Genomic DNA, 16,994 nt, shown 5'->3' with positions numbered 1-16,994 from the left:
TCAGCTATACATAGAATACACATATGTATGTTCAAAATCTGTAGTGTGCTTTGCTTGTTAATAACCATATATTAGGTTATATATCTTCTGAAAAATAAGTTTTGAAATTGCAAGCACAGCTACATGAACTCAGAGCACTTGAGAGGTTAAGCCTGATTTTTTTATTGCCTTACAAAACGCCTAACCTAGCTCATTTCTCAACACAGTTCTCCAAAACATTTATTGTTAGGAAATAGCTGCATTTTAATGCTAATGTTGTAAGTCACATCTAAGCAAGTGAAACACAAACAGCCCTAAGGACGGTTATTTTTCATCTTCTCAGAAATAATGAAATAGAAGTATCTTTTAAAGGCTAAAAACCAGAAGCTAGCTAAGTATCTGGACTTTTAATAACACTGCAGTTTCTCTTTGAGCCATTCTCTAAGGATCACGACTATCAGAGAAAACGTGCTAAAGGTACTAAAGGCTTTATTAATATCCTAAGGCCCTGGACAAAAGAACAGTAAAAGTCAATGATCTTGGCTCTTGCTTTTCCAGTTCACTGCTGAACATATTCAGGCAAGTTTTCAGATATCATGTAGAACTTGACAACTGACTTTGCTATAGGTAAGGTAAGTGCAAACCTTCCATGCACAATTCTGTGCTAAATAACTACAATTTTTTTTTCTTTCTTCTTTTTTTTTTTTTTAACCTGCAGTACATTCAAAGTGCAATTGCATATAATTGCAGCATTACAGAAAAAAGCTATAAAGCCATAACCTGGCTTGAATGATGTTAATTTTTTTAAGCACACCTAAACATAAAAACTTTGAATTGGGACCCAGCAGATGCACTTCCACAAACCACTTGTGTGACTTTCAGTAAATTATAGTTTCTTCTTTTTGCCTTAGATTGACATTGCTAGAATGAAAGATTTCAAGATTAATTTGAATACATTTAAGAATTTTGCTTTGACAAAATAAAGTACAAAATTAGTACTTCAACACTTTCAAATCAACATCTTCAGCTTCATTTCCTCTAAGCTGCTGCAGTGCATTAGGAAAGCAGCTGTTTCAGAAGAGGTTTTCTCATCCAGCTCCCCAGTTCCCAGAACATCACATTAGATGAGCCTGGAGAGATCATCATCTAAACCCGGCACTGAGAGAAACAAGTCAGAAAGTTCAGCCATTGAGGAAAGAAGGGACCTAAAAAACCTGAACAGAGACATTGCATCAACTCACCTAGAAACACACAGGCACTGAATAAATTAAAATTGAGTTGACAATCAAAGTAGGCTTTTTCTTTCTTTTTTTTTTTTTTTAAAAAAAAAAAAAGAAGGATGATTCCCTGTGCTGGGTTTACTAGAAACAGAGAGAATATTCCTCTATGCATCTGAAGCAATGGAGAGCAAAACACCCACCAACTTCCCCTTTCTTTGCAACCATCTTTACAACTTTAAACACAGTGCTGTTTCCTCTCAACCTAAGAGACCTGGAGGAATTCTGACTTAGAAGAAGCATTTCAGTAGGAGATAGCTACCTAACTTTCAAATTCTGGTCCTTAATCACTGATTCTTCCTTCCTGATCCATGAAATTGCTAATAAATGCATTAAATACTACAAACAGGTGTGTAGAGTCACCCATAGTAGATCTCTAAGTGTTTTCTAAAGGTGGAAGGACCTGTTATTAACAGTAAGCTACTATTACTATCATTTCCTACGGCTAAACCCACCCTCTTTCTTTTCTCTTAAAACCAATGGAGTAAAAAATCGTTACTGGACTTGATTTATTTTTTTTTTTTCCCTGAGAATTTGAATACGTGGGGTACTTTGGTGATGTTATCACAGACAATTGGGAAGAAGAAAGAGCTTTCATCAGAAAGTCTTTCTAATTTTGACATTGACTGTGCCCATTTATATCAAGCCATGAGTGTCAAAGCTCTAAAGAACATTTTAAAAGATAGTACAATTTAAGTATGCTTCTCAGTATTTTACCTTTTTTTTTTTTAAAAAATAAACAACGTTACCTTTATGCTTACGCAAAAATGAAAATTAAAAAACAAAACAAAACCTTAGATATTTCATTTTACCACTACAGCTTAAACACGGTATTTTAGATTAAACAGAAGGAAAAAACAAATGGACTGTGATTTTATTTTAAGAATAAGCTCCTTTTTCTTTTTTTTTTTTTACAGGTGTCTTCATCCCAAGGCACAGATATTATAAACCTGATTTTGTTATTGCCTTACAAAATGCCTAACCTAGCTCATTTCTCAACACAGTTCTCAAAAACATTTACTGTTAGGAAATAGTTGCATTTTAATGCTAATGTTGTAACTCACACCGAAGCTATGTAATAATTAAATCTCATACTCATTTTGTGTTTATTCTTTAGTGGAAATGCTACTTTGTAACATTTAGCCTGTTTAAAGGTAAAGAGAATACAGTTTAAAGATTTGCAATTGTTGCTTTTATCTTAAATCTTTTTAAATGTCCTTATCATCATGGATCAAAAACCAAAATTCCTTGAGACTGCTTACTCTTGGATTCTATGCCTATTCTATGTAATTGGGATTAAAATAAGAAACATTCAAATAGATATTTCAGATTATTTTCAGAAATTAGATATAGATGAATACAGAGGGTGAACTCTGCTCTGTAAACAACAGCCTCCACTGACTTTGATGGGTATAGGATCGGTCTCTGATTTTTCCAGCTTATACAATGGAGACATACAAGTTTAGCCTTCTTTTTTCCTGAACGTTCCTAAACTATATCACAGAACATATGCAAAAACACTTTTGCTGATTTGGGTATTTCCTCATTACTACTGTTATGTCATCTCTAGCCCTGAGTTTCATCCCTGTGAAGTGTCCTCACTGCAGAGTAATAGTGCACAATTGATTGCTTTTAGACCTTTTCAGCTTTTGAAGAGCCACTACTCTGGCTGCACAAGACTGTGTGTCCAGGAGTTAGGATTCCCGATGCCCTTGGTATGGGCAAAGAGAAAAAAAGGAAAACAGGAAAGAGAACTCAGTGTACTGGCAGTAGCATGAATATAAAGATTTAAATGTTCCAATATTATTAGAAGTGTAAATGATAGTTCTTCAAATATTTCTTATAATGAAAAAAAGATTGCTTTTCTTTCAAAATAAAATGGTAATTGTATGATATTGCATTGAAAAAAAAAATTATTGTAAGTGTTCTTTAAGCATTCCTTGCAATTGACAGAAGTCAGGTGTAATATTCCTTACCTTTAAGAAACAAATCTAAATAATAATTAGCAGGGAACTTCTCTTCCCTTCACAAATAGGATTTTTCAGACATACTTTTTCAGGATTCTTGACCCCAGAATAAGATGTACAAAAATAGCAGATACTTATTCCAGTGAAGATTTTGTTAGGAACAAATGCACTAAAATGTCTCTGACACCGCTTACATTCGAGGCTATTTCAGACAACTTGCATATGTAGCATTGTATTAAAAGAAAATTCACAGCAACTCTTCCAGCTTTCTTACTCCGTAGATCAGTGTATGTTTCTTTTCTATAAATGAGGCCTTTTTTGGTAACACTAACCTTCACTCTGTATCAAGTTTCTCATGTTGCACTCCATCTGCTCTTATTCGTTTCCAAGACACGTACGTAAGTTGGCCAGCTTAAGCTTTAGTTAACTGTGACACGTGCAGTAGTGATCTTTGGTTTTACTTTTCACTGTGCATTTGCAACTGTTGGGGAATTTCATTTTGCAGTTATGGCTGGTCAAGCATTTGCATTCTAACAAGGTACACAGTCAAGCACTTTTTGCTGTCTTTTATCTGTGGTCTGTTATTTTGCTCTTTCTCTTGCATTGTAGTACAAAACTAAAGCACAAGAACACAATGACTTTTACAATTGAGTAGATGGAATTGATTTCAATGTTGTGAGAATATTGCAAATGTGGTTTTTTTTGCCATTTCTTACCTCTTAAGAATTGTGCACATTGTCATTGAATGACAGTTTTATTATTGAAAAGAAAACCCAAGTCAGCTTCTTGACAAAAGTTACTACTTGCAGTTTCTTAAAGCACTCTTTGTATCTTGATTTATGTCATTTCATGAAATCTAGAATCCATACTGTAGTCTTTTCTAGCTAGTACTGTTTTATTCATAGCTGATTAGCTTGTCAACAGACTTTCCAAGTCTGTCATCTGTAAAACATTAACTGGAGCTGCAACAAAACTTCCTCCTCTGATAACCGGTGCTTTGTACAGCTGTATTCTTCTCTCCTAGGAAATTGCCTTCAAATTTGCTATAATTTTATGTAGAAAAATGGCATGAACCATTCATATTATAGTGGTAAGCACAAGAAAAATTCAGCAGGCAATCTTCACATATACCTTCAGTTTGAGTTCTAAAATAGAACTCTTTAGATGCTGTAAGCATGCTGTTTGTGCTTTGCATTCTTCATTCCTGATCTGATTTCCAAAGGTTATCCATAAACAGCTCATGGCACATGAGTGAAAGATGGAATTTTTGACTTACCTGTTTGATCATCGTTTCCAGACAGAGTTTACTATTTGTAATACAAGACTTAAAGTGCAGACAGAAATGACAGAGAACTTCTAACTATTGAAAAGTTATTTCCATATACGTGCACTTCACTCCTTGGAGGAAAATCTTACAGAAAGCAAAATGAATGAGGAAGGGAAGGGAAAGGGAAAGGGAAGTAGAATTAGTTATGTTAACCACAGCTCCCTTTTTTTCTTTAATAGTTTTTCCTCATTCCACGTCTTGGTCTTCTTCTTGTGCCTTGTTGCTTCAGTACTGCCTAGACAAATAACTGCTGCAGAATTCTTTGCACGCTTCCCAAAGGGGACTGCATTTCAGAAAGCCAACTTTATCTCGATGTCTCAACTCAACAGAGTAATATCTCCTTTGAAGAGACTTGTCTGATGGATTGAGGCCTAGAAATCAGCTGTAAGGGAGCATAAATTAACCTCTTGACATGACATCCAAAAAAAGAAATGTGCTTGGATGGAAATTTTAACAACTACCTAAATATAATTTGTTAAAGTCATTGTCAAGAAGAGATAATAAGTAAGCAGTTATGTGGTTTCAGTAATAAGCTACTGAGTGCTTAAAATGTTATGATAGATGTTTCATGCATTTTAATGGACACCAAGGCAAAATGTGCTAGATACAGCATAAGTGTTCTTAATATAGGAAACTGCTCATCAGTGACATGCACTAGGTAGATGCTTTTAATACTATTAGCTCTTCAGTAAAGTACATTGAAAAATGAATTACAGTTCTTATAACATTAATGAAGAGTAATATTGTAGCTAAGTGCTTGCTTAGACTTCTTCATCAAGGTTAAACTTATGCAATGATGACTGCAGAGAAGCAAAGCAATGATAAAATAACCCATATTTTCAAAACAGTCATACAACTAAAGCTAATACATACTTACATTATATCTTCTCCAGGTAAAATAAAGAACTGGCCAAGAGATGGCACAGAAACTGAATCCTGAAAACTTTTATTTACACAAATAGGCAGAGAAATCTACTTCTGTATTACAGCACTACACATGAAAAGACAAAGGCTCTCTGCGCATGCACTTTTTATCACTTTCTGTAATCAGATCTCATAGATCTTAATGTTGATAGAGTAAAACGATTGCTTACCAGGGATTTATGTCAGAGTTCCAGAAGTAGTAATATATCAGAATCATTTTAATGTAAGCTAAATTTCTATTTGGTAACTACTTTTTTCTTCTTTGAGCAGGAGGGAGTAGAATTTTTCCTATGCAGCTCCATTCTTTTAATCAACCAAACTGAGAAATACAATCTGATCTGACTTCCACTGCAATCAGTAGCACTTCTAATAATATCTGTTCTATTCATAATACTAATTAATGAGAGAAACAAACTTGGCAACTCACTTCACAATACTCTAGACCTACTGCAATGCTCAACAAGTGTGTTAGTGCTAACCAAACAACCCATTCAAATCTAATTCCCTCTAATTCCAATTCTTGATCTCTTTCCTGCATCTCTAATGCATTCATTTTGTTACAAAAAAAGACCCCACCCAAACAGCCATTAGATAAATTCTTCCCAGTTATGCACTATAGTGGTGAACATGTGATGTGCTCATCAGAAGAGCAATGCCTACCTGCAGAGAGATGGCAATTTGTTTGGTTTTCCTTGAAAAGTACTGGAGATGTGCACTGCAGAATTGATTCACAAAGGCATTCCATTTGGAAAAAAAAGCCCTAATCATTATTAATATACTTCATTGATTTGTGAACTAAAATATTAATGATTTTAGCATATTTTTAGGCAGATTTGTTTGGAAAAAAAAGACTCCAAGATTTTACTAACTGAAAAAACTGTAATCCAATAACAGAAAGACTGCAATATTTTTCCACAGAATTGTAATTTGTAAGCATATTTAAATGTTTTCCACAAAGGCATTAATAAATGAGCATCACAACAGCATTATTCTTTGAAAGAGTTCTAAGCAATGAAGTGAAAAATGAATAAAGGTATTTATAGATGAAATCTGACAGCATTTCCAATCTACATTTAAAGTTAGAAGCTTCATCAACTGTGCAGTGCTGAGTTACAGTTATTTTGCGTTAATACAGAATACTAGCAATGATTTTCTTTAAAAAGAGCTGAAGACCAAAATTTCCTTTTTAATGCCTCTTGGCATTAAGTAAAAAAATATTCACAATGTTAGGCACGTACAAAGCAGAATTCATCAATGGTTTACCCTAATTATTTGACTGATTTTAACTGTAAATAGCCTGGATTTTTACCTTTAATTTTCACCGAATCTGATTACAAAGTTTAGAGAAATGGAAAGCAAATCTTCTTTTCACTGGCAACTATTCTCCCATTAAATACTGTTAAAGACACAATAGTGCCTTTGCCAGATGAGACCAGAAGTCCAGCTATACTTTCTGCAGTATTACACTTTCAGTAATGACTAATAAAAGCTTGGCCATTGAATTGCCACTGTATAGTAACTACTAGCCTAATAGTTACAGATACTAGTGACTAACATTTCATAGATTTCTTGAGCTACATTAACTGCCTTACCACATGAAATTTGTATGTATTTCAATTTCATACTAAACAACTTCTTGATTTTTTTCATAGCTGCATAGCCATATCTTTATAAAAATACGTTTTTCCTAGCTTGTCCTGGCTTCTCAACATACATAAGTCAATCCATACTTGGAAATCTCCTTGTTCCAATACTCATCTGAGTTTCTCATGTGAAACAAACTAAAAATGTGCACAACATTCAAGACATGCACAACGACTGCAAAGTAACCGGAAAGTGCTTTCTGATCTGGTCTTACCTCCTTTTCCTGTAGTTACTAACATCCTTTGGGACTTCTGGTCAGTTCTGAACACTGGGCTCTTTTACAAAGGCCATTTACAATGACTGCACAATTTTGTCAGCCCAGTGTTAACAGAATCCATTCTAACCATTAAGATTACCTTTTCTAGAAATACATTGTACATTCTAACATTGAACTCTACCTACTGTTTTACTATCCAATCATTCAGAATTCTGAAACCCTTCAGAAAATGCTTATGTGCAGCTTTATTTTTATTATTATTGTTTTCCTATCTTATCACATCTGCAAACAGAATAATAGAATCATAGAATGGGTTGGGTTGGAAGGGACCTTTCAGATCATCTAGTTCCAACCCCTGCTATAAGCAGGGACACCTCCCTCCAGACCAGGTTGCTTTCCTCCTCTTTTATGAGCATGCTAGTTCCTGTGAGACCATGAATAACAGAGCTATACTGTAGTCGACTGCCACCAAAGACCAATTTACTAACACGTGTTTGACATCACATGAGTTTTTACATATTCTTCTCCAGAAGAAAAAGCATTAAATAAATGACATGGTTTATTCATTGTTCTTGGTAGGCTTATGGTTGAACTTGGAGAACTTGAAGGTCTTTTCCAAGCTAAGTGATTCCATGATTCTATAATAGCAACAGTACTCCTAAAGAGAACATAATTGCTCACTATGCCTCTGAGAATGGGTTATAATGCACACCTTCTGTCACGACAAAAAAACTGGGAGGTTAATTTCAATCACCAGTCCTGAAATGTGATTAAGTTTTCCTCCTTTCATATGCTGCTTAAGAAATTCTCAAAAATAGAATGAGAGAAATTTAGGACCTGCTATTCATTAAAAGTTTGCTTTCCAATGATTCTTCCTGTAAGAACAGTGGAAACACTGAGTTTACTGCTGAAAAGTCTTTTTCATGAAAAGCCTGATAGGACTGGTATGAAAGATGACTCCTTTCATATAAATCTGGATTTATTAATTCTATTAAATCTATTAACATAGATCTCACACCTCCCAAAGATTGCTTTGTACCAGCTGGTAAAGTGGTCTGTTATATGCTTGAAGCATTTTGCTTTCCTATTCATCTTTCAGGTTTTCCCTTGTCATACTATTGTTTGCTCCCCATTCCCCTTTTAAGTGTTCAGGCTCACATTTCAGAAAGAGCAACTTCAGTGAACTCCAGATCATGCCCTTGGGCTCTGCTGATTATATTTTGGCAGCATGTTAACGTTCAAAGGGCCAACTGAAATATATCCACACCACACTTTTGGCTCATGTATCCCTACATACACAGTAAATTGGAAATTATTTCTATCTGGCCTTGTAAAACTGAATGGTACACTGAAATACTGGGAAGTATGATACTCTGTAGCAAAATCTTGAAGTTTCTGAAAATGCACATGGTAGAGCTAAAAAGTAAGTCTGAATCTTATATCTAATTAGTTTTTCACCTTGTAATTAGGGTGTATCTCCATATTCTAGTAATTTTTAAATTCACATAAATAATCTTGTCTTTAGCCTTTTACTGCTGACTTTCTTACTGCTTCGAGCTATTACGGAGCACACAACTGTGCTTTAATAAGGTCACACGTATACTAATAGTATATATTTGAATTACTGAGGATCCTTTTAAATTAATTATAATATTTAAAGTGCCCTATACAAAATGTAGGTCTTAACAGGAAAGAAAAAAGATAAGAGAATGAAGAGAAAAGAGAGAGAAAAAAAAAAAAAAAAAAAAAAAAAAAAAAAAAAAAGCATACATATGGAAAGAAAAACATCTATTTCCTAGTAAAGGAACCTGAAATTATATTTTATTGGCAATGTGCCCAAAGACCAACAGCAATTTCCACTTTTGCTGGCTAAGAAAAAGCAAGCACAAATGAAGATTTTCTAAGCAGCATGGACATAAGCGATATTGCTGTCCTTCAAGTGGACTGGAAGGATAATCAGTTCACAAGTGAGAGGAAACAGCCATTGCTTCACTCCAAAAAGCAAAAAGATCATGGGACAAGGGGACTGGCTGTACCATTGTATCTTCAGGAAGTAAACCATATCATACATAGCATAAGCTGTATGGCACAGTCACCTGGAACAAGAAATTGGAAGATTCTGTCTAATCAGGGTTCTACGTCTGCCCATGGAAACTACGGGCTGTCCCATAACTGTTCTACTCCACTCGATTGTGGTTTTACAGGCAGCTTTGTTTCCAAAGTTTTTTTCCCTGGCCTGGTTGTTTTCAGCCTCAGTTCACACAGAGTGACAGAAACATATAAACAGGATGGGATTAGTAAAGATTCAGGATGAGGAACTAAATACTTCAGTGAGACCGGCCAGTGAAGACATAGCCTTCCTTTTTATGTCTTCTAATCTGCAAAGTATTGTCATGCCCCAAACAGAGCAGAATACCTGACTGAACTCAGAGTGAAAGTGCTCCATTGATTTGCTGTATGTCCTCTCTGGTAAAGATCTTTTGCATATTTTAGCAGGCTGCCAGCAATACTGAATGACAAACAAAGATAAAAACCATCTGATAAAATTTGAAGGCATTGTATAAGTAAACAGACCAATTACTAAATCGTGTATTTTAAAGGCAGCAACAATATTGCATCAATTTAATGAATTTCTATTGCCAAAGACAACAAGAAAGGAAGAAATAACATTCTAGTCGTTCTTGTCACCAGAGAGTGAGAAGTTAATGCATTTTTATCAGCAATTTGTTGATCGAAGTAGAATTTGCAATACCCACAAGAGCACAGCTGAAGACTCTGGACTTTGCTACCAAAAGCATTCTTACAAGCATTAGTGTTCAAAAGGCTGTAGGGTGTTCATTTAAAGACTTCTCACTTTACCAAACCTATGTGTAGCGTGAAAATATGCTGCACTTAAACACTGTTGTTGGCTTTTCAACAAGTAATTCTCCTGTTATTTGTGGATAATCTAACGTAGCTCCTTGATGTGCTTTGGTTTTGTAGGATGTTTTTACAAGAAAAAAGCTTAGTAACAGAAGATAGGTATTCCAGAATAACTTACTCGTATGGAGTTTGCACTTCTGCAGAATATGCAAGTACAGAAACGATGGTACAAATGAAAGAAACAAGAGAGGACTGCAGAGAAAAACAGAAATGAAATAGTGAGAAAATAAAATAAAATAGAAAAAAATAAAGGACATGGAGAATGGATTGTTACTATGTAGACAGAAGGAGAAGTGCAAACAAACTCAACAAGAGAAAGGGCACTTTATCAGAGAGAAAGGCCTCCTCAAAGCTCTGGAAATTTCTCCTAATTTGGAGAGGCAGACACCCAGCTAGCAAAGCAAGTTAGGACTTTCCCTGGAGTATACACGTATGCTGCCAAAGTACTCACTGCTTTGTTTCCCAATGTTCTGCCATTCTTAGTCATTTCTAACAGACCTGCATTTGGGTAAAAGTGAAAATTGATGGGGTTACTCCCATAGCCTACAGAAGAGAAGCTGTGTAGCATTGAACAGGCACTGTAATTGCCCTGCAATATGCATACCATCACTTGAACAACTTTTCAGCATCCAATAGGAAAAAATAAAATTTACCACAATTTTTTCCATATTGGAAAAAGAGCATCTGATCCAGAAATGAGAATCAGTCCCTTACCACTCAGCAGTTAAAATTATTTACTATATCAATTAATATAAATCCCATGGCCATGTTCTGCTGACTCACAGAGATATAGGTGGTACATTTTTCAGAAATAACATCAATGCAGAAAAATCTACAAAAGATGGTTACTCTTGTGAAAAATGTGCATTGCGCATAAAAAATGGGAAGCCTCAAGAGTTACAGGTGCCCAGAAATTTTCAGGTGATACAGTTTTGGAAGCATTAGAACTAGAAAAACAGGGCGTTATAGTTAAGTCAAGAAAGTAGGTCTTAACACAGCAGGACTGAAAATATGGACATACAGCATACTTGCATACTTTGCTCACTAGTCATTCAAAATCTGTTATGTATGTCATGTAAATTTCATAGGATTAAATTCTGTTTCTAAAAACATACAAGGAAAAAAACTGATTCAGTACATCTGAACTCAATGCTCTTTTAATTGCATACTATAAAGCATAAATTATAATGGAAACAATGCAACCCTGAATCCGTGTGAAACTCAGAGTCATTTATAAAGGATCAAGATCTATGAGCTGTATTGAAAATGACTTAAATGGCATTTTCAGAACATAATGAAATACGTGTTGGATTTGATCTTAAAATAGCATGGGTAAAAAAGGAGAAAAGTGAGCATTGTATTAGGTGTAATAGAATTCACTTAAGATTTGAATATCTAAATAAGTGTTGAATATTTAAATTAGCATTGCATTATGCAACGTTTGTCTCCCAAAGTTGAACAGAAACTACCTCTCTCTTAACAAGGGAGAAATTTATGGTCTTTCAAGCATTTCTCTGTAGGTAGCTTTTAAGGATCAGCTCATTAGTTTTGTATACGAGAGCTGTACAGTAATCAACTTAAGAGTTATATGTACAGAACACCTAATGCCAAGCAACCCTACATGTGAAGGATTTGTGCTATTTGAACCAGCATCACTCGCCTCTGTCTTACATATAAACAAATCCTGAAACAGTAGCCATACAGTAGTTTTCCACACATTTTCCTTGCAGTGTTGGTCTTAACACTGACATAAATCTACATGCAGTTTAAGAGGTCCATTTATTCCATTTGTTTAATTGACAATTTTATTTTGCAAACTTGAATGTCTGAAGAACACGTCAAAGTGATTTCAGGGTGAACAAAACCAACATTTCAGGAATGGTATTTTCTAATTGACATGTGAAGGAATTGTGAGTGTTTCTAGGTTTTATAAAGATAACATTATTTTAATGTAGCAGAAAATAAAAAAGTTTGACTTATGCTACTCAGTTCCTCAAAATTGTCATGGCATGAACAGTCTCTGCAATATTTTTAAACAGATGTTAGGTTAGTAGTAACTTGAGATATTATTAGCATTCTGACATTTTTTAAAGAAGTCTTTATTTCATACAAGGAAGACCACAAAATGCCACCTCTTCAGCAACACATGACATTAGCTAAAGGTGATGTCATGACAAAGTGTAGAGCAAATCGCTGCCACAACCTGAGCTCTGATCTGCCAACAGTGCTGCTCACTTGATCTGCAGTGAGCAAAAGATAGCTTTCAGGCTACACTCAAGGGAGAAAAGAAGGTGCAATGCTTATTCACTAGTAATACATATTACTGTAGGAAACTAGGGGCTTTTTCTTCCTTTTTGTCTCTTGGACAAAATACTGGTTTTTGATTGATATTTTAGGCTTTTCCTTCAAATCCAAACCAGAAACCTGCATTCTGATCTTAGCTGTATGATTGCCACTGTATTTATAATAAATGGTATTTCATTCCCATCAGTGGGAATTAAATTAAGATTTTTAAGCAACAGAAAGGCAAAAATCTGAAAAAAAAGCTTCTCTAAATGTGAGAAACAGGATTGATACACATCCACTTCTCAGTGGACTGAGTGAACCCCATAAAGAGTTTGAATTATTGAATGATTGTAGGTTATAACAAAATAAGAGGCTCAAGTTCTGGATACCGTTGCTTTAAAACGAATTATGTGGTCCACTGAAATCCAGTACATTGTCTAACAAGAAAGCATCTCCTAAGGACTGCTCAGCACAATAATTCTTCATAACCAAAAATTAAAGCACAGAAACTGCTTATGAAACGTTACCTGTATGTGAAAAAACTACAGCGAATGCTGGTAAGAAAGTATTGCAGTACTTACCATGACAAGTACAGAAAGCTCACAGAAAGCTGTTCAGTACTCAAGCAATAAATGGAGATGGAACTAACCATGGAAGTTCATTTCTAATAACAACAAAGCTAAAAACAAACTGTAAAGAAAGGTAGTTTATGAGTATCTGATACCAAAAATACTTTATAGAGAAGTTCTGCTGCTTTTGTAAGAGACCAAGATGATAATTGCTAATTCAATGCAGTAAACATATCACTGCTTTTTGCAATCCTCCAATGAGATGCTTGTTACTTACTCCGTATTTTCAGGCACTCTTTTGATCTAAAATTTACTTGAAAATGTATCCTGGAAAACATTTTAATTTATTTTCATGAAAACTCATTTTGTTCAAAAGAGATTTAGAAATAAAAGCCAATCATCTACTGATCTATTGATTTATTGTGCTGTGACTGTACAAGCATATTTTCCCCCCATTATCCCTTTTCAAAAGAATTCTCCGATTCTATTAAGGAATTTGAGAAATGAGAATTATTGCTTTTGCTATGGAAAAAAAATTATTTAGCAGCAGCAGGTCTACTCATTAAGTCTCTGTTTAAAAAGCTGTTTGCTTTATACTTTGAATTTTTCCTCTAACTGGGACTCGATCCAGAGAAAAATAACAATCCTACAACTGAAACCAACAAAATGTTGTCATAATCTTAGTGGACATTAATGGACATATTCATCTTTATAACTGAACAGTTTAAAGGAACTGCAACTTTTTTAACCTTCATACGACAAAACTGTCCTCGTGCCTTGGTCATGCAAACATTTACTGTACTGAAAAGTCTGTCTGGATTTAAGCATGGTTGAGATGAAAAACCTGCCCCAAAAGAATTTTTCTTTTCAATCCAATTTAGTGCAACCCCTATTTTAATTTGAGGACTATAAAGCTATTAGGGGAGGTTATTTTGATGACTTTTGGGAAACTATTTACACTACAAATGCTAACCGCTAAGTTTATTGTTTAGTTTTGTTTTTATTTGCATAAAGCCAATCCTTGCCCTACAAAACCTGTTGGAAGGGGAAAGAAAAAACAACCCAAAACTCAAATCTACCATACTTACTATCAATACTTTTGTTGACACCATTCAGGAATTCCATAGACTCAAAATAAAATCACAGTCCTTTTTCTCCTTTCAGAATATAGCCTCTTAATCCAAATAATATCAGAGAAGTTAAAATTTAGTCCATTCATCTGGCAATTGTTTCCCTCTGTTTCATAAACATGCACATCACAGAAAAAAAATGTTCAATTCAAAGTTTCTTACATGATTAGAGTGTAAAAAATCATCATAGAAGTGCAGTTATTCTCAGACTTAATCATGTCCTTACTGTAATATACTGTGTTCTCAAAAAGCTTAGCAAAACCAATTGTTTCACAAGCAGGCAGCTAATACAGTTAATTGTCTAGGATGATTTTGAAATAAAAATTCTTGTACTGTGTACAATTATGTTCTCACATTATCACCATGGGTTGGAAGCAAAATGTCAGGAGAACTAGGGAAAGGACCAGAGGGAGAAGATACGACAGCTCATCAGAAATGTTAGAAATTTGATAAGATACTGTCAATAAAATAGCTGGATAGGAGAATACAGTGCTACAGGTATTGTGCCATATACGTAGAATTTACTGCGCACATTTACAGCCGGTAGAATCCTTCCTTTCTTAACATTCCAATTAGAAGTTATATAGGAAGGACACAAAATGCTCACTAGAGTATATGATGACTTTTTACACATTGATAATTAATCATCACATTTCATTAATAAATTATCAAGCACTTGCAAACTGTCCACAATCATTTTCATCTAGTTTGCATATTTTATAATGGTGGAATAACATTTTAAAAAGTTTGAATAGGCACTTACTGGAATTACAGTTAATCCTGATACAGTCTAGATGGGGAAGAATAGATGAAAAATGAAAATTTATCCTTCAAGGTAATAGCTGCAGACATCCAATAAAATCACAGTCCACCCTTCCGGGGACAGACACATGCAAAAATGGCCACTCCATATCATCAGTCTTTACATACTGTTATAACCCAGATATACTGCGATAAATCTTTATAAATAGAAACGACAAATAGGGTAAAAATGGCCAATTTCAAACAAAGCTACATGGTGACAAATCTAAGTGAAAAATTCAGATTAAATGTCAAAGATGCTTAATTGAGGCAGGCTGCAACCTTTTCCCCATCTGTGAAAGAACAGGTAATTTTTCTCAGTGCAATTAGAAAGTGCTCCGTCACAATGGGTCATAGAGCAAGCCGAGCCTCAGTCAGACACCTTGGACTGCTCTTGTATAGTATACCTCAAAGGCTGATCTACAACTGAATAGCAAACTGAAAAGCCAATTTCCTAGGCCTACAAATAGGGCTTTCCACATCTTTTTTTTTTTAAAGTATTGAATTAATAAATGGCAAGTTACCGCATTTAAAGCTACATTAAGGAGAAAATGATCACATCTGTAAACTGATAATTGGAGAACACTATTTTCAAACTATTTCCTTAAAATAATAATAAAAATAATAAAGGAGGAAAAAAGGTGAGATGGTGGGAAGGGCAAGAAGAAATTATATCATTAATACATGGATTTCTCCAACTATTTAAGCAGGCAAAAATTGAAAGAAGTGGGTTATTTTTTATATAAAGAAAATGACCTAACCTGTACTGTGTTGGCTGCCTTTATTATCGCATTAAAAAAATAAACATCTACATCAGCCTAATTGGTTCGTACATCTACTCCCACTTTATACCTTTGAGGAACAGATACACCATTAAACCTAGATTTTGTTGCCATATAGCTGAGTTTGCCATGTGTCGTCAACCGCATCAGAAAAGTGGTCGCAAACAGCCAAGGAGCAACCGCCGCACACCCCCTGCTACAGAAGCCACCGCTGCCGCTCTGCTCGCCGCAGGAGCCCGGCGCGACACTAGGGGGCGCTGCGGGAGAGGAGGACGCGGGGACACCGCGCTGCCAGAGCAGGACGTCGGGACAGCGCGCAGCCGGCGCGATTGGTTTGTGAAGCCGAAGGGAAGGTGGGGTTTTGCATGCTTCCTAGGAATCGTCTTATCTGCGGTTACTTAATAACGGGGTTATAGCTACACTGCTCTGTCAAAAGATCTCTCCACAGAACGTGGCTGACTTCACTGAACTTGCACCTTTCCTAAGTGTACTCCTTCGAATCCTGACTTGCACTTGAAAGCACACCAAAAGCACTCTGATTTCATCATTATTCATATTCTTACTAATTAACTAGAGGAAATGATAACCTAACATTTTATCCATATTTCAACCACAAAACCAATATATTTTTTTGCTTTGTTTTTCTTCTGTAAAAGGGTTTGTGCCTCTTGTGTTCACATGGCTGTTTGCTGAGGGCCGCAGTCTTTGGGCATTGAAGGGTTGTGTTATTGTTCGATACTACAGAAATATCACCACAGAATTGTTTAAAAAAGAGAAGATGGGTTTACCATAGATTGGATGGCTAAAAAAAGGAGACCAAGCAATCCATCAGTGGAAAACATAATTAAATGAAACATTTTCCTTGTTAAAACTAGATATTCTTTGGTACATATGTATGTTGTATATTAGTTGGTGGATATAACTGAACTGACCTACATACATGTTGTTTCTGCGTATCTGTTTAAACTGTGCAACTCATACTGTGGAGAAGTTGAGGACGGAGACCAATCTTCCACAGTGAAGTATTTTAGCCTAAAAGAGCCACTGATGAACTAGTCTTCTCTTTTTAGAACACACAATAGTACAAATATATTGTGATGGAGTGTGTTAAGACTATATAAAGAACACAAAAATGCAAAAAAAAAAAAAAAAAAAAAAAAAAAAAAAAA

General features: G+C 35.1%; 1 protein-coding gene across 7 annotated transcripts in view; it reads right to left on the bottom strand.

The window, feature by feature from the left end:
* NRXN1 (neurexin 1) overlaps positions 1-16,994 on the bottom strand; it is a 629,457-nt gene that overhangs the window by 357,771 nt on the left and 254,692 nt on the right. For 4 of the 7 annotated variants that reach the window (XM_042884865.1, XM_042884874.1, XM_042884885.1 and 1 more), the window contains one exon: positions 15,006-15,032. The exons of the other annotated variants lie outside the window; for them this stretch is intronic. In XM_042884865.1, coding sequence (XP_042740799.1) covers positions 15,006-15,032 — 27 coding nt within the window. The remainder of the gene's footprint in view (positions 1-15,005; positions 15,033-16,994) is intronic. 7 annotated transcript variants of the gene reach the window in all.

This window comes from Lagopus leucura, unplaced genomic scaffold (assembly GCF_019238085.1).
Source record: "Lagopus leucura isolate 7727_CA_CO unplaced genomic scaffold, USGS_WTPT01 Super-Scaffold_73, whole genome shotgun sequence".
In the NCBI taxonomy this organism is placed as follows: Eukaryota; Metazoa; Chordata; class Aves; order Galliformes; family Phasianidae; genus Lagopus; species Lagopus leucura.
Note: the sequence above shows the minus strand (reverse complement) of the source record. Positions and strands in the feature narration are given on the sequence as shown.